We start from the raw sequence: 18684 nt of genomic DNA on the forward strand, positions 1-18684 counted from the left end.
GGGGCTATATTGAGGAAGCTGACGTTTGATTGGCTAGAAATCTGCACAGGTTGGTATCTTGACCAATCTTGGCCCTGAAGGGTCATGACTGACGTACCCCCTCATAGACGTAACCATGGGAACTGTTGACATGGTCCTACGCCTGAAAGGTTGCCATGGATGTTGTCTATGACAGGAGCTTATTAAACCCCATGCAAGGATTAGTTAAGTAAGTTACACAGTTGCACTGGTGCAGGCAGCGTGGGCATATCCACCAGCTCGGGGGAAAAGGCGAAAGTAGCCTGAAAAAAGGGGACAGTTTGCTTTAATTAGAAACCTACAGACTGCCAGTGACCGTCCAACCTGCAGTAAGGAAGAAACCAATTTCAGACTAAACATGTCGCAGCAAGAAAACATGGCTTTAGTGTTAGCCTGTGGAGAGTTGAAACTGGTAATCAAATTGCCTCTTTGTTTTCTATTATATATCAACTGTGTATAACATCAGAAAGTCGAAGTTGCCAGGATGAAAGATCAGCTTCTTAAGGAGGGGGGATTTAGATATAAGTGCACAGAGAAACCCATTGAAAATGGACTTCTTGACCAATTTAGGGGGAGAAGTAGTCAAAGAGATGGGGTAGATGATGATGGAATTGGTTCAAGGGTTGTTGTGTTGTCCAATGTGTATTCAGCAACATCATTACAAACGCTGCTTTGAAGGGTTAATTTATGTTCCCTCCCGTGTGGTTTAACGGTCGTTGTCAGGACTTGCAAAGGGGGTTTTTGAGGGGGGAGGGGGGTAACTCTTTCCCTATTGTTGTCAGCATGTACGTGACAGAGTGATGTATGTCACGTCGGTATTGCACTGTTAGTAATTTTTAACTGTGTCGCACAGTGGTGCCACTTAATCAACGCGACTCACCCAAACCCCCAAATTAAGTTCCCGTGTCGGTATTTGATTCTTCTTAGTGCTGTTTTGTTGTCTGAACTGCCGTGCGAATCCGGACTACAAAAAAAGTTTAAAAAAAAAACTTTCATGAGACTTTTATAAACTTTTATTATATTAAACTGTTATATGCCAAAGAAATAAACGATGAGGCATTTCAATTATTTATCTCAGGTTTAGCTTGTGATTAAAAATGTACCTTATGGAAAAGTTCATGTGACGTGGGGAAATTGTTAATCCGGGTCCAATGTTAATCACATTGTAAAATGCCAAACTATTAATCGAATTTCTAGCAGATTTATCTTCTGGTTGTGGAATAGTATGAGGAGCATTTGATCTTTAAACAGTTCTAGAAAGACATTACTCTGGAAATGCAATTGCATTTTAGCCCTTTCTAATGGACTCAAACTGATCTTTAATTTCCATTAAAGCATGATCCCACACAGTTGGATTTTGGTTCAAGTACTCTCAAGTTATGCCAGTTATTGATCAGCATTGTCGAATCAGAAGCCTAAATTTGGGCCGAACAGGAGAGACAGGGCGGCCTAGGGTAGCAGTGACTCAATAGCAAGGATCTAGGTTGACTCTGTGTGCGGTTTTGGTCTGCCTATTTGATAATTGTGCGAGAAGCCGTTCAGTGAAGTGTCACTCGACTCATTCTGAGGTTGAAGGGCTTTTCTTATGAAGAAAGATTGAACAGATTGGGCCTATACCCGTTGCAGTTTAGAAGAATGAGAGGTGACCTTATTGAAACATATAAGATCCTGAGGGGACGTGATAGAATAGATACCAGGAGGATGTTCCCTGTTGTGGGGGAGACGAGAACTAGGGGATGCAGTTAAAGAATGAGAGATCTCCCTTTTAAGACGAAGATGAGGAGAAAGTTTTTCTCTCAGAGGTTCGTTAGTAGTGGAATTCTCTTACCCAGAAAGCAATGGAGGCTGGGTCATTGAGTATATTCAAGACTGGGTTCGATTTTTCATCGACAAGGGAGTCAAGTATTATGGGGGGAAGACAGGAAAGTGGAGTTGAAGCCACAGTCAGATCAGCCATGATCTTATCAAATGGCGGAGTAGGCTTGAAGGGTCGAAGGGCCTACTTCTGCTCCTAAGTCCTATATACATATATTTCTATGACTCCTTCCTGTCATATTTGCTGGACAAGCCCTTTAACCTGGATACCTTTTTATTCATGACACAGAAGCAGTGCAAATAAGATGATCTCCTAGCATGAAAGGATTGAGCTATGAAGAAAGACTAGAGAAAGTAGGGCTTTTTAGTCTTGCAAGGAAGTAAAAGAGAAGGGGACTTTGTAGAGAGAGGGTATATAATATAGAAAATGATTCGGACTAAGTAATTCTGGAGCAATACATCAATGTTATCTATGACGTGGAACAAGGGGGTCATAGGCTAAATCTAAAGAGCAATTTAGGAGTTATGTCAGGAAGAACTTCCATATGTAAAGAGTCATAAGACCTTGGAATGGTCTCCAGGATAGGGTGGTAAAGGCAAGCATTTGAGATACATTGAAGACCCAGATAGAGGGAAAGATGGGGAGATTGTAAGATTTTTTTTCCTTGTTTGATCAACTAAGATGGTCAAATGGCCTCCCTCATTTATCGTGATTACTGGGGAGAAAGAAGGTTCATTCTCCTTTGAGTATCAATGCTAATAGGCTGGAAAAGGGAGAATTGACGTCAAGTGAGCATTTAATTTAACTGGACTAATGAAATAAGTTTTGTGCTTTTGCAGCTTACATATAGTTAGCAGTTATTTCTATCATGCGTAAATTGTCTCGGAAGAACCTGACCTCTTTTTACAAGTTACCTTTCCTCTCTTCATAGGAAAAACGTCCAGTTCCAGAGCTCTGCCCTGGTGGTGAGTCTGTTTTTCCTTGTTATGGTCCCTGAATGTTGTTGCTGTGCTTTAATTACTTGTATCATTTTCCAGCACATTATACTATTAATCTTTAGGTGACAAATGGCTCAACCCTTAGAGGAGTATTCCAATGAGCTCCTGGGTTCAAACCCTTGATTATCTTCAGGCTGCAAAATATTTACTCCGCAGACCTATCAAGGTCTTGGCTCCTAATTTATGCAATATAACTTTAGCATCACTGCTGAGTATAAGTGAATCCTGAAGTAATCACAAGTTGCTGCTGCCTGGCAGAAATGACACAAATGGACAATTTTATTTCTTTCCCCTTTACCATTGTCAATATAGAAGAACCATGCAATTGCAAGCTGTGCTCTCTCTCTCTCTCTCTCTCTCTCTCTCTCTTATTTTGGAAAAAAAAACCTTTTAATCAGCAACATTAGTTTCATTGTTCTCTGCATCTTCCCCCACCTCTCAAGCTATTAAATTATCAGTGTAACAGGCCAGCATTATTGGGCTGGCTGTTCAATTGGGTGCTCCCACTGAAGAGTGGGGTTCACAGGGAGCTGTGATCAAGAAAATCATCAATTCCATTTTCTGCCCATTAATTTAAGTGGATGTAAAATCAGGCACTGCGCAGACCCAAGATTTCCCCATTGGTGCTCCCTGTGAGCATTGCTATTCTCCAGGACCATTCAAGCAAGGAATCAGCCCTTTCGAGCAATAAAGTGATGCAGTTTTGAAAAATGTTTTGACGTATCTGCTGCAAGCATATTTGGTTGTGCTACTGATTATTCTGATTACATTTTTCTTATAGAAAGTCGTGGGCTGTAGTTAGTTAACCTTTGCTGAGTATATCCAGCATTTTCTGTCTTTATGCCCTACAGCTTTGTAACAATTTCTTTCTTCGAAGGTTCCACCACACATTAAACTTGCTTTGCTACTACACAGCAAGTTAAATTCACTCATCTTACCTATGTAAGTTATTAAAATAAAGGTGGCCATAAATGTTTTTTTTCGGTCTAGCTAGCATTTCACCCATTCCTGCACAGAACTTTCAGATATGCCACCTTTTCTCAGCTGGAGCTGGGTTAGGCTTAGACACTTACAGCTCATTGTCATACTGGATGGAAAAGGACATCATTCTCTTTTAAACCAGAGATTTATTGATTGAGCTGTGAGGTAGTTCTAGTAGTGATGCTACTTATGGAGTAGCAACTTGAATTCCCTACTCAACACAACCGTGGGAGCTCCATCCGCAGAAGGATTACATCGGCTCAAGAAAAAGGCTCACTGCCACTTTCTCAGGGTGATGGAGTGGGTACTAGATATTGCCTTACCAGCAGTACCCATGTCCTGAGAACAGTGAATAAGAAAAAAAAAAGACTGGCATTTGAAAAAGCTCCCATGATTTTTTGAGCATTAATGCACTTCGAAATTTCTAAGTCCACTATTCTAATACAGGAATTTCTATCCATTTAAATACGTTAATGCATGGCTATAATAGGGAGAGAATAATCAGCCTCATTACCCGTTCACTTAGACAGAGTTAAAATCGGGCCCATTAGTCATCCAAAAGGATTAAGTCTTGGTAATTTCTAGGTTTAGATCTTCAGCAATGTTTTTCCATACAGGTTCAGAAATTCAGTTTTGCTCTAATATATAATTCACCAGACACTTATGATCCAGATTGACACAACACCCTCCCTAAAGCTACTATCTTTTTAGCCTACGTATATATAATCTACCCTGTCATGAACTGTATTCCAATCATTTAATCTCCAGAGGAGAAACTGAGAATTCCTTGAACCCAAAGGTAATGAAACTGCAGGATATTCATACTTGATTAGTCCATGGTTGACCTGTTGCCCTTCAGGCCAACCTCTCCCATCCAAGCAGCATTGGAACCTTTGTGTGTTGGTGACATTTGAAGACCTTATTCCACACAAATCACCATAGTCTCCAGTTCCATTCCAAAACAGATACTAAAGTTACATTGCTAGCAAAATATTTATTCAGCGGTTTTCCAAAGTGTTAATGAACACATTATTAACTGCTGAAGCTGACAGAGGTGGGGAGACATTTTTTCCAATCTTGCTTGCGGCTACAGGTTTCAACTTATGTTCCCCAATATGCTCACAATTTAAGGCAAGACTTGTGCTTGTGTTACCTGTGCCTCTCAGCACTACAACACATTGGAATAACGGCCTCTTCCAACTGCCCGCTCACCTCCTAAATCATCAGGTAAGGTCATTTGTATAGTATCTTGGAATGTTACTATGGATACTTAGCAGTTGGCAGGAAAAAAGACAGAAGCGCAAGGGGAGAGCCAACTGTGTAACAGCCCCGACAAACAAATTTTTCTGCAGCACCTGTGGAAGAGTCTGTCACTCTAGAATTGGCCTTTATAGCCACTCCAGGCGCTGCTCCACAAACCACTGACCCCTCCAGGCGCTTCCCCATTGTCTCTCGAGACAAGGAGGCCAAAGAACAGAACTATGGATACGACATTCAAATAGTTTGCCTCGCTGTTAGAGGTGGCTCAATTTGTATTGATAGGTTACTTTGAGCTTGGCTTCTAGACTATGTCCATTGCACAAATTATTAGCATGCTTTCCTGATTCTAAACAAAACCCTTTAGTTTCATTCAATTGTGTACAACATTCTTTAGCTGTAATTTAGAACATGGGGTCAAGGTTTGCCCTGAGAGAGTTAGGCATAAAGCCATGAAAAATTCACTGCAATTGCAGGATGAAATGAGAAGCATGAAAAAAAAAAGACTGATGGCAATATGGGAAGCAGCAACAGGAGTTGGAGGAGCCGAGAACACCATGGAAATGTAAGGCAAGCCACGGAAGCCACCAGAAACAGCTGAAGTCAAGAGGCTAACTCATCGACACTTAATTGAAAGAAAGGGGAGACCCTAGCCCATTGATACTTCCTACTGCACTTCCAAGTTGCCACTAGAACTCTGAGGACAACCCCTTCCAAATGATCCTCTCCACAGCCATTTCTGTAGCTAGTGCATGCAAAGCTCAGGGATAAAATAAGCCGACTGTTCTCAGGGTGTAGGCTGTAGATCATTTCAGTCTGTTTAGTATGATGCTTAATACCTTGTTCCTTTATTCTATCTTAAATTGAACTATTAGTATCCTTAAAGTCGAAACCCCCAGTAGGTTGTTTGAACGTTTCTAAAAACACTGGGGGTAATTGTAACCTAAAAACAGGTGGGTTTGGGTTTGGTGGGGCTTCAAAGTCTGAAAAATCAGTTTTCCAACCCAAACCAGCCTCCAACCCACCCACTTCCAGCTTTAACTGAGACTGGAAGGTAGGTAGGAGACCAACCTACTCTAAGGAAGTGGGTTGGAAGTTTAAATATAATAATGAGGCTCTGAGCCTCCATGCCATTCAGTTTTTCAACTTTAACTCTGGTTGGCTGAGCGTCAGGAAACCCGACCACATCATTGAGGTGCTGATGTGGCGGATTTAGGAGGTGAGTGCCTTTACACCTAGCTACTGGACATAGATACCTCCTTGAGCTGCTTCCACGATCAGGCACCCACTCCCACCTACACCTCAACACCCCGCTCCCTCCACCCCCACCTTGAGGCCTCTGACCTCCACCCTCCCTCAATTCTTGATCGGCCATACTAATAAATTAAAATATTAGATTATACTATTATTTTCTTTCTATTAAGTTAAGATAAATGCATATTATTTTTTTAAGGTCTTAAAAAATTTCTCTGACATTCAAAACAAGACACCCTGTCTATCTGGTTCAGGATGTAGTACCTCCAATGTTTCAGCTTTCTTGCTGTGCTGTTTTTTTTCAGATGTTCTGCTGAAGATGAATTCTGTTGGGATCTGTAGTACCGATGTCCATTTCTGGGTAGAAGGAAAATTTGCAGAAATGGTCGTCAAGAAACCCCTCGTTCTTGGGCATGAAGCCTCAGGGACTGTGGTTAAAGTGTCTTGTGGTGTGAACCATCTCAAAGCAGGTCAGTCTACTTACAGTTCTGCATTGAGCTGACAAAATAATTCACCCAATGGCTTCCTACTTTCCATCCAGTCTGGGCAATAGAAATAACTAAACTAATTAAGCGCCTAGGCACTGGTTGCACAGGGTACACATTGCTTAAGGACAAGGGCCAAGGGACTGGGTGTTGAAGGTTAAGGAACTGGTTTCCAAGAGCCACGGGATTGGTTGCTAAGGTCCAAACTGTTGGTTGCTAAGGTCTAAGGGACTGGTTGTTAAAGGCCAAGGGCCAAGTTGGAAGTGTAAATGTGGCTTGGGTCCAAAAAAGTAATTTTCCCAAGGGCTAGGGAAGGGGGAAAGTCAGGCCTAAATCCCTCAATCCAAACAAACTGCTGTGAGAGAAGCAATAACAAGATTATCTCATTTGCCACTTTACCAGATGGGTGGCAGGAGTTGTGTTGTACCTGAAATAATTTTGCGGGACTGGGTGATGTATTAGGTTGGCACATGATGATTTGAGCTCTGAGGTCCTGGCTATAAAACCAGCCAAGATTGAGATGGAAAAGTCCTTACTCTGCCGGCTGGAGTTCTCTGTTTTTAAGTTGTTTTGGGCAGTGTTAACATCAGAGTTGAAATATCAATGTGCCGTCCCTTGATGGGATAAAACCCTTAGCCTGCAATCATCCATCATCTGCTAAAGTTAATAGAAACTCGTGGACGAGGAGTGCACTATTTTAATGATATATGCTCCTGGCACATGGGTATGCCAGAATATTTACCCCTTAGTTCCTGGTGGGCCCAAGTTCATAACTAGAAGCAGCTCACTCACAGTGCTTTCCAAGATGGCTGTAGTGTAGGAAATAGAAACATACACTAATGTAGTGGAGCTCTTTATTTATTTATTTAGAGATACAGCACTGAAACAGGCCCTTTGGCCCACCGAGTCTGTGCCGACCAACAACCACCCATTTATACTAACCCTACAGTAACCCCATATTCTCTACCACCTACCTACACTAGGGGCAATTTACAATGGCCAATTTACCTATCAACCTGCAAGTCTTTGGCTGTGGGAGGAAACCGGAGCACCCGGCGAAAACCCATGCAGTCACAGGGAGAACTTGCAAACTCCGCACAGGCAGTACCCAGAATCGAACCCAGGTCCCTGGAGCTGTGAGGCTGCGGTGCTAACCACTGCGCCACTGCGATGATGTGGCATGATATTTGGGTAGTAAAAAGGAAACCTGCTCACAGTGGTAGTGCTTGACACATGGCTCCCAGTTTTGTTTTAACCGAACTCGTACAATCAAAGTACTCTTGGTCGTTGAATTAATTCTTAAAAGTACTGATTTATAGGGGGTAATTTTAAACTAATCTGCCCACCTGGTAGCTGATGAGATCACATGGAATGTCAGTTTTACATTCTGCCATATTTTCCTCTCCAGTGAGGTCAGTGGAGTGTAACATTGAACGGACGTGAAAACCAGTGTTGCAGCTGATTTCCTGGGAAATACATTTTGTACATAGATTCTCTAATGAGCAAAAAACAAGCTTTCCCTCGTGTGTGTGTGTGTGTGTGTGTGTGTGTGTGTCTTTAAGACTCTGTAGCTTTCACTAACAGTACTACACTGATGTTCACTATTAAAAAACATTGTGAACTAAATGTCCAAGTTGTTTTTTTTTGCTGCAGGTGACAAGGTTACCATTGAACCCCTGGTCCCCAGGGAGAACGATGAATTTGTTAGAATTGGGCGTTACAACCTGTCCCCAACATGCTCTGCAGCTGGTATGCCTCCCGATGATGGGACTATGTGCCGCTATTTTGTCCACAAAGCCAACTACTGCTATAAGTGAGTCCTTCGCAAGTTTTAATGATATTATGGTCTGTTAAATAAGTTATTTGATCATAAAACCAAATCCTCTTTAATGTAGCCACAAGTATCCGGTACTCTGGTGATGAATTCACCAGCCATAGAGGTTGGAGTTTATGGCAAGTCCTCCAGTTGCCCAGCTGGCTAAAGCATCCTGTCGAAGCAAACTGTCTCACTTGTGCTTAGGATATTTGCCTTGACCCACAGAGCGTAATTCTCTCAACTGAATACAAGAACGCAGTCTATAGAGGCCTGTTGGTTTTCAGGAGGGATACAAGCAAGGATAGCTGGAGTAAAGCGCACTCGAACAAGCCAGCTGCTAGTTCCTTACTATTAGAGGGGCTGTATGATACAAAGGTGACAGAATAGTTAGTTCCTGACCAAAACCACAGCTATATGGTTTGCTGCTGTCTGTGGTCATTAGACCAATATTGAGGTCTAAAAGATGTTACACTGTGATCTATCTTATGATACTGCCCTAACTGGATGATTGCTCCACCATCGGAAGGTTGATATGATGGTCTCCTATTGTGTATAGGTTGGGATGAAGTCTGTGCAAATCCCTTTAGTGAAGCATTTGTCCACCAACACTTCCCCCAGTGTAAGTGTCATTTTGTAATAGTTCACGCTATGTCACTTTCAGTATGGGAACTCTTATTACCAAATTGAACATTTTAAAGACAATTGGATACATTTGAGCAATGTTGATGAGATACTTTGATCTAGTTCAAACTTACTGCTCTGGATTGGGACAAAAACAAAACAAGCACAAAGGTAACCTTCCCACTTGCATGAACACTGCTCAGGAGCATAGGCAAGCTTTCTTGATACAATGCTTACATTTGTGAAGTAAAACAGCTGTAAGTAATAAAGAGAGCGATGGTAACTGCCAGGTGGTTGACTAGCTACAATAATGGCAGTCACCTATGAGATTTGTTAATCAGGGACTTAGTATTGCATAGAACTACATAGTGTTTACAACACAGAAACTTGGCCCAACTGGTCCATGCCGGTGCACACGAACCTCCTCCTACCCTACTTCATCTAGCCCCATCAACATATCCTCTATTCCATTTTCCCTCATGTATTTATCTAGCTTGCTCTTTAGTGCATCTAAGCTAGTCGACTAGTGGTGTGAATACACCAAGCATATATTTTCTTGGATACAGAGAAATGCACAGAACCTCCAGATAGAGACATTTTAACTTCGTCCCAATACTGCTATGAGTTCCCATAAAGTATCAATAGAACATAGAGGCCCTGAAATTGCTTCTCCGTTTTTGCGGACTCCCGCTGTAACTCCAGAGGGTTCCCGTCATAAATTTTGGCAGAACTTGGATATGTCACTCCCTGGACATGATGGGGTTTCCAGTCTGGGCACTGAGCCTGTGCTCTGGGTTGAGGGAAGGGGTTCTCTATGCTGAGAGTTCCAGCTTCCTCAGCCTTAAAAGGACAAGACGTAAGTTTGAGGACCAATGCTGGACTCTTGAGGATGGAAGATGAGGCGATGGGTACAGTTAGGACTCAGTCTGGACTAAGATCATGCTTGGACTCTGATAATGCGGGAGATCGAAGGGAAGAGTTAAAGAATCATCATCCACAACAGATTTGGAGGTCGCTAGCATCCCTGAGCCTCACACTAGGCTACCCACCTACTACATCTTTTATAAGGGAGCTACCACGGAAGTGCTTTCAAACCACTGGCTGGAATCCTGGTGCTGGAGATCCCTGCCCATTCCCTCATGAACCTTGTCAGCTTTAACAGCCAGCATGGGATTGTGTCTCTGCAAACAGTCCAGGGTCAGAATCGCTTACGACTTGAAAAATGGGCCGGAATTTAATGGGGCTGGAAAGCCATGGGCAAGCCCTCCTCCACTGGGCCTGAAAGCCGTGCTGCAATTTTGCGTGGCTCAGGCAATTAATTGGCTTCAGTCGGGGCTTCTGCCCCTCTGTGGCGGGATGTCCTGCCTCCAAGAGCTGCCGACGAATCAGAGGGCCAGCAGGCTCTTCGGTTCCAGCAGCTCCACCGGGACTGCACCCAGCAAGAAGAGAAGAATGGACGCTGACCTCCAAAAAGGTAAGTGGGGGTCGGGCCTTGCCAGGAACAATCAGCAAGGACCCGGTGAGGGCTAGGGGGGTGGTCAGAGTGTAGCGGGTGGGGGGCAGTGTTTGAGCAGGGATGGCCCATGCTGCTAGGGAGCCCTGAATTACTGTTGTGTTACAGCCTACAGGGAGAAAGAAATGGACAGGAGCGCTGCTGTAGTGAATAAATTCAAGTCGTAGCTAAAACTAGCACCTTCTTCAAACCACAGAGTGAGCAAAAGCTCAGTGGCCCATCTAGCCTGCTCCACCCAGAGTCCACATGTTTTATTTTCTCATGAACAGCTTCCCCAACCTTTTTCTTCCCATCTCTTCCCCCCGCCCCCAACACACTGCTTCTTTATTATTTAGTGGCATATTCTACAATGGAACATCACATGATTTAATTCTGTGCTAAACTGTTGGCAAATTCAGTCCTTGCTTTTAGTGGAGCGTCAAGAGTTGTGTGACCAGGTGAGCACCACAGGGAAGGCCAGCACTTATTGACCTTCCCTAATTGCTCTTGAGAAGCTGACCTGCTGCAAGCCAGGTGGTGAAGATACTCCCACAGTGCTGTTAGGGAGAAAATTCCAGGATTTTGACCCAGTGATGATGAAGGAGCGGCCGATGTATATCCAAGTCAGTATGATGTGTGCCTCAGAGGGGAACTTGCAGGATGATGGTGTTTCAGTGCACGTGCTCTCCTTGTCCTTTCAGGTTTGGGAGGTGCTGATGAAGAAGCTATGGAGATTAACTGTAGTGTATCCTGTGGATAGTACCATGGTGCATTGGGGTGGACGGCTTGAGGAATCAATGTAAGAGAATGTGCCAATGGAATGCAAATTTCTGCCAAATTATGAACAGTGTTGCGGTTTGGCGCACACCTACTAAGAAGTTGCCCAAACTAATTTCACACGGGACTATTCCAACCTTCAGAAAAGAGAGAAATTTTATCACATCAATCTGTCTCTGATTCAAACCAGAATTACAGACAGTACATTATATAAACTTGCACACAAGCATTCACCAACTCTACAATTTATCTCAATGCTTCATCTCAACAAAATTCCTTACATTTTTATTGTATCACTGTCGTGCACATTTATTTTGCCACATGGAAATTAAATTTTTTAATTGTTGCTGGGAAGAAAAGAAGGCCTGTGACAAGGGGTTGCCAAGCCCCTGACTGGAAAGACATTTTTTTTGCATACTAGCAAGACAGTGTTGGAACAAAGGAATCAGTCCCTGCTCCCAATACGCAAAAGAGACCTGGTCAAACCAGTCAGTCACGTGACCACCTGCTGGCCAACTAGGGGAGTTTTAAATTGTCCATAGAGAATTTGAACTCAGAAAGCTGTTTGCTCCTGGACTGGAAAAGAACTCTCTCCTGTCTGCTCTCATCTCATTTTCACCAGCTTCAGAATCCATTGAAGACATATATGAACCCCGAGAGAGAAAAGTCTCCTACAGTGAACAAGGTTTAAGAAGAATACTGGGCCCCAACGAAAAGCAAGATCTACCTACAAGCAAGGACTAGAGCGAGCTCGAAGCATAGTAACAAAAAACCCTCTTCAGAGATTGCCTCAAACCTCTCCACTATTTTCTCTTCTGCTCTTTTCTGTCTCTATTTGCATGTGTGTATCGCATATGCATGCTACCGTGGGCCGTGGCATGTATCCATAGGTGTTAACTGAACAAGGATTCACCAAGAGGGAGCTAAAACACGGTTACAATAAGACCAGGTGAAGGCTGAGAAAGACCCTTAGACACCTTTCTCAACTGGTCGTAACAGAAATTTGGGGGCTCGTTGGGATTTTACTCACAGACAAACAAAAGAAATTGGCAATGGGAAGCCAAATTGTTCCCAATCAAAAAAAGAGCAAGATTAATACAAGTTTTTTTGTGGTTATGTGTGATTGAATATACTAACATGTCTGCAACTGAAGTGAATAACTCTCCAAGCCAGGGTGAAGTAACTTGGGATAAGTTAAAAGCAGTGTCTATGGAGGAGCTGAGAAAAATGGCTGAGCAGTGTGGGATCACTGTACGTGGCAAGGCTAGGAAGTCTGAACTCCTAAGTCTAGTGGCCAATCATTTTTCCCTTGAATCTGAAGAGGCAGAAACAGGGTTAGAAGTAGACCCAGACAGGGAATTGCTAGCAAAGGTACAATTGGAACAGAGGAAACTTGAATTTGAGGAAAGAGAGAGGGAGAAAGAGAGAGCCTCGCAAAAAGAACATGAAGAGAACGAAAGACTCTTCCAAACTCCAAATAGAGGTGTTACATTTGCAGTTGCCCAATCTGTTGGGACTTTTCCAGAGTCTAGGGAATTTTGGAAGACTACAACCAGTGCATCCACTAACTCTGCAGCCACTTCTTTTAAGGATGCAGGCCATCAGATCCAGGGACTTATCAGCCTTCAGTCCCATTAGGTTTCCTCATACTTTGTCTCTAGTGATAGTGATTATTTTAAGTTCCTCTTTCCCTTTTGCCTCCTGACTTTCTGTTATTCTTGGGGTGCTTTTGTCTTCTACAGTGAAGACAGGTTCAAAATACTTGTTCAAAGTCTCTGCCATTTCCTTGTTTCCTATTATTAATTCCCCAGTCTCATCCTCTAAGGGACCAATGCTTACGTTAGCTACCCTTTTGTTTCTCCCTCTATTAATTTTTTAGTCATCCTCTGCTGGTTTCTAGAATTTTCCCAATCTTCTGGCCTACCACTCATCATTGGAGAATTGTACGCCTTTTCTTTCAATTTGATCCAATCCTTAACTTCCTTAGTTAGCCACGGATGTTGCATCCTTCTCATGGAGTCTTTCTTTCTCAAAGGGATATATCTTTGTTGAGAGTTATAAAATATCTCTTTAAATGTCTGCCACTGCTCCTCTATCTACTGTCTAGCTTTTAAATTATTTTCCCAGTCCACTTTCATACCCTTCTACTGCCTTTAAATTTAAGACACTAGTTTCAGACCCAAACTTCTCACCCTCAAGCTGAACGTGAAATTCTATCATATTATGATCACTCTTGGCTAAAGGATCCTTTACTATGAGGTCATTTATTAATCCTGTCTCAGTAAATATTACCAGGTTTAAAATAGACTAGGTTGGCTTGTGAGCGTATCATTCTAAGAAACTGTCCCTAATACACTTTCTGAACTCATCCTCCAGACTTTGCTAATTTGTCTAGTCCCATCTATATGAAAATTAAAATTGCCCACAATTATTATTGCACCTTTCCTGCAAGCCCCCATTATTTCTTGGTTTATAGTCTGCCCTACAGTGTAGCTACTGTGAGGAGGCCTATAAACTACTCCCACCAATGACTTCTTTCCTTTGCTATTTCTTATCTCCCCAAACTGATTCTACATCATGATCTTCCGAGCCAAGATCATTTCTCACGACTGTACTGATCTCATTCTTTTATTAACGGAGCTACTCTTTTACCTTTCTTCCTATCTTCTGAAATTTCAAATACCCTTGAATATTTAGTTCTCAGTCTTTGTCACCTTGCAACCACACCTTCTGTAATGGCTATCATATACCCATTTATTTCTATTTGTGCTATCTATTCATCCATCTTGTTACGAATAGGGAATTCAAATAAAGAACCTTTAATTCTGTCTTTTTACCATTTTTCCCTACTCTGACCTTATTTGCTGGTGCAGTTATGTTTGTACACTTTGTCCCTTCCTGTCACACTTTGGTTATCATTATCTGTATCGCTACCCTGGACTATGGCCTTGCCCTTTCTCATTTAACTTTCTAAATTTCCCACCCCCCCCCCCCCCCCACCCTCCCCCATATTTAGTTTAAAGCCCTCTCTACAGCCCCAGTTATACACCAGGACACTGGTCCCAGAGTGATTCAGCTGAAAGCTATCCCAACGGAACAGCTCCCTCTTTCCCCAGTACTGGTGCCAATGCCCTATGAATCGAAACCCATTTCTTCCACACCAATCTTTGAGCCACGCATTCAACTTTCTGACCTTTGCCAATTTGCTCGGGGCTCAGGTAGTAATCCAGAGATGTGGTTCTGTTTTTTAATTCAGCCCCTAGCTGCTCACACTCCCTCAGCAGAATCTCTTTCTTAGTCCTACCTATGTCACTGGTAGGCAAATGGATCCTTCCCCTCCCAGTCCAAGTTCCTCTCCAGCCCTGGAACCTTTCCTTGTGTAAGCTTGATGACAGTTTGTGAATCATCACCTGCAACATAATTCTCTGCTATATTTAGCTTTCATAGTCCAGCTCTCATAATTAACCCTAATTATAGTACATTGCTTAATGGTCACTACATTTCCCATTACTTTTGATGGTGAAAAGTAACATCACTAGACCACTTTATTTGGATCTTGGAGTACAGAGTAGAATTTCAAAATTTGCCAATGATACCAAACTTGAAAAAGGAGCAAAGAGTGATTATGATATCAACTGCTTGCAACAGAACATAGATAGGCTAGCTGAATGGGCAGACAAGTGGCAGATGGAATTTACTACAGACAAGTGTGAGGTGATGGATTTTGACAGAAGGGATAGGGTGAGGCAATACAGATTTAATGGCACAATTCTGAAGAGTGTGCAGGAACAGAGGGACCTGGGGCGTGCATGTGCATCGATCTTTGAAGGTGGCATATTAAGAAAGTAGTTAGCTAAGCATATGGGATCTTGAGCTTCATAAATATAGGGATAGCGTGCAAAAAAGGAGGGCAATTAGACAAGGAAAATTAGTTCCCATTAACTGCTGGTACAAGGACTGGGGAATACAGATTGAAGGTTTTGGGCAAGAGATGCAGGGGGGATGTGAGGAAGAACTTTTTTTTATGCTGAGAGTGGTAATGACCTGAAACTCGCTGCCCATGAGTGTGGTGGAAGCAGAGACAATCAATGACTTCAAAAGGAAATTGGATGGGCACTTGAAGGAAGTAAACAGGGCTACAGGGATCGAGCCGGGGAGTGGGACTGACTGGATTGCTCGGTGGAGGGCCAGCATGGAATCGATGGGCTGAATGGCCTCCTTCTATGCCATAAATGACTATTCATTGCTGAAATGTTAAATAGCCACAGTTTGCAAGGTCTGTAGGGGGATTACCAGAATCATCATTTTTTTTTTTTGGTCTTAATCTTCTGCAATGCTTGGGGTATTAAGAGGAAAACAGAATGGAGAAGTTTGTTTCCAAGGAACAGAAAGGCCATCTAACCTCTGCATTGTCGTGCCCTGAGCAGAAATGCGCAGAAACTGGAGATACGAAACCCCACCCCCCCCCCTCTTCCCTCACCACCCCACCCTGCTCCTGCCAATGTCCCATTGTTCTGATTGATCTTGATGTGAATCTTCTACTTGTGTGAGTGAAATGCCAATCACCCCAGTCAGACAAGGTTGAGTGCACCCAGTGCTTGAGACATCAACGAGCAAATAGTATTACATCTTGACTGAAGGAACTGTCGGAGCAAGTCACATCTTATTGTTAATATTGTAGGCACTGACTTGTCCCGCACCTTAGTATGGAAGTAAGTCCGGGTCACATGTCCACTTATAATTTGACTCAGCTCATTTGTTGAAAGGACTTCTCTGCATTTCACGATTTGAATCTCCATCCTGTAAATGGACCCAAAAAGGGAGCATCTGTCACCAGCATTAGTTGAGATGTGGCAATGGGAAATGCCAGAGAGCCTTTTGCTTCTTAGACCACCAGCTCAGATTCAGAGCAGGGACTGGCCTATTTCCATTGATTGGACTGACAGAAACCTGCAGTGACCTTGCAGTAGGCCAACTTTGAATGTGTCTAATTACCTATTTCAGGCTAGCTATCACATACACCACAGTGCCTCATCTGCCCTAGTTCTGTGCGTTGACTTTCTTCACCATGAGCACAGTACCGGACCTTGAGCATGGCTCACCTGGGAATGAGCTCCCCTCCCACCACCACCGCTTGGCTGGCTACACTGTCAATGGATGGCAGAAACAGCTTTCCCTATTCTTAAAACCTTCACATGCAATGCGTTGTGGCGATTGGGTTCATATGTGTAAGCGCATCACTGTGGTTAATGTTTGCACGGTCTCTGTTTCAGGCTTCCTGAATGTGTGAGCTTAGAAGAGGGTGCTTTAGTTGAGCCTCTCTGTGTTGCGCTTCATGCCTGTCAAAGAGGACGAGTGAAAGTAGGCCATAAGGTTTTCATCTGCGGAGCCGGTAAGTAGATGCTTGTGTTTTTCATCTGAAGTGTTGGCGTCATCAGTCGCTCCTTCCCTCTCCCGAAAAGATGCTGAATCCTGGACATGTTCAAGTCTATATTGAACAACAGAGAATTGTCTAACAGAAATCAGACTTGCAAGTAAAATTAAATTCTCCCAAACCCATTCCACTCCACTTGCAAGTTTGATTAGGAAACGTAGCTCACTTTCCTTGGAGTTGTCATTCTCCATTTACTAAGTAACTGAAGCCGTTCTCACCCAAAACTTGGGTCGGGATATTGCAGTCTCCGCTTCGACTCCTCAGGTCAATTGAGGGGCTGGCGTTCACACTGGTTAGACGAGCCTGGGGTAAAAGAATATGCTGTGTTTGGTGCACAGTGAGCCTGTGATTCTCTTAACTCCAACCTTGCAAGGGCAGTGCAGCCACTCTGTCAACTGATTTGATGTCCCTGACTCCTTCACGTGCAGTAAGTGTGTCCATCTGCAGCTCTTGTGAGACCGCATGACGGCTCTGGAGATGCGGATGGACTCACTTTGGAGCATTCGCGATGCTGAGGAGGTCGTGGATAGCACGTTTAGCGAATTGGTCACACCGCAGATTAGGATTGCTGAGGGAGAAAGGGAATGGGTGACCAAAAGGCAGAGAAAGAGCCGGAAGGCAGCGCAGGTGTCCCCTGCGGTCATCTCCCTCCAAAACAGGTATACAGTTTTGGATACTGTTGAGGGAGATGGCTCACCAGGGGAAGGCAGCAGTAGCCAGGTTCATGGCACTGTGGCTGGCTCTGCTGTTCAGAAGGGTGGGAAAAAGAGTGGAAGGACTATAGTCATAGGGGATCCGATTGTAAGGGGAGTAGATAGGCGGTTCTGTAGTCGAAAACGAGACTCCCGAATGGTATGTTGCCTCCCAGGTGCATGGGTCAGGGATGTCTCAGATCGGCTGCAGAACATTCTGAAGGGGGAGGGTGAACAGCCAGTTGTTGTTGTGCACATAGGCACCAATGATATAGGTAAAAAAACAGGATGAGGTCCTGAAAGCAGAATTTAGGGAGTTAGGAGCCAAGTTAAAAAGTAAGACCTCAGAGGTAGTAATCTCAGGATTGCTACCAGTGCCACGTGATAGTCAGAGTAGAAATGAAAGAATAGTCAGGATGAATGCGTGGCTTGAGAGATGGTGCAGGAGGGAGGGGTTCAGATTTTTGGGACATTGGGACTGGTTCTGGGGGAGGTGGGACTATTACAATTGGTCTACACCTGGGCCGGACTGGAACCAATGTCCTTGGGGGTGCTTTTGCTAACGCTGTTGGGGAGGGTTTAAACTAATGTGGCAGGGGGATGGGAACCAAATGAGGAGGTCAGTGGACAGTAAGGAGGTAGTAAGTAAAGCCTGTAAGGAACTAGATAATGAAGTCAGCATGACTAAGGGAAAGAGTAGGCAGGGAGCAGATGATGAAAGCAAAGGGACTGGTGGTCTGAGGTGCATTTGTTTTAATGCAAGAAGTGTAGTAGGTAAGGCAGATGAACTTAGGGCTTGGATTAGTACCTGGGAGTATGATGTTATTGCTATTACTGAGACTTGGCTGAGGGAAGGGCATGATTGGCAACTAAATATCCCAGGATATCGATGCTTCAGGCGGGATAGGGAGGGAGGTAAAAGGGGTGGAGGAGTTGCATTACTGGTCAAAGAGGATATCACAGCTGTGCTGAAGGAGGGCACTATGGAGGACTCGAGCAGTGAGGCAATATGGGCAGAACTCAGAAATAGGAAGGGTGCGGTA

General features: G+C 43.6%; 1 protein-coding gene across 1 annotated transcript in view; it reads left to right on the forward strand.

Moving 5' to 3' along the window:
* Positions 1-292: 292 nt before the first annotated feature.
* Positions 293-18684, forward strand: part of LOC137350494 (sorbitol dehydrogenase-like) — a 36063-nt gene continuing 17671 nt past the window's right edge. The window contains exons 1-5 of the mRNA XM_068015150.1: positions 293-430; positions 2766-2799; positions 6630-6794; positions 8463-8622; positions 16789-16907. Coding sequence (XP_067871251.1) covers positions 377-430; positions 2766-2799; positions 6630-6794; positions 8463-8622; positions 16789-16907 — 532 coding nt within the window. The 5' untranslated portion in view covers positions 293-376. The remainder of the gene's footprint in view (positions 431-2765; positions 2800-6629; positions 6795-8462; positions 8623-16788; positions 16908-18684) is intronic.

This window comes from Heterodontus francisci, chromosome 35 (genome assembly GCF_036365525.1).
Source record: "Heterodontus francisci isolate sHetFra1 chromosome 35, sHetFra1.hap1, whole genome shotgun sequence".
Lineage (NCBI taxonomy): Eukaryota > Metazoa > Chordata > Chondrichthyes > Heterodontiformes > Heterodontidae > Heterodontus > Heterodontus francisci.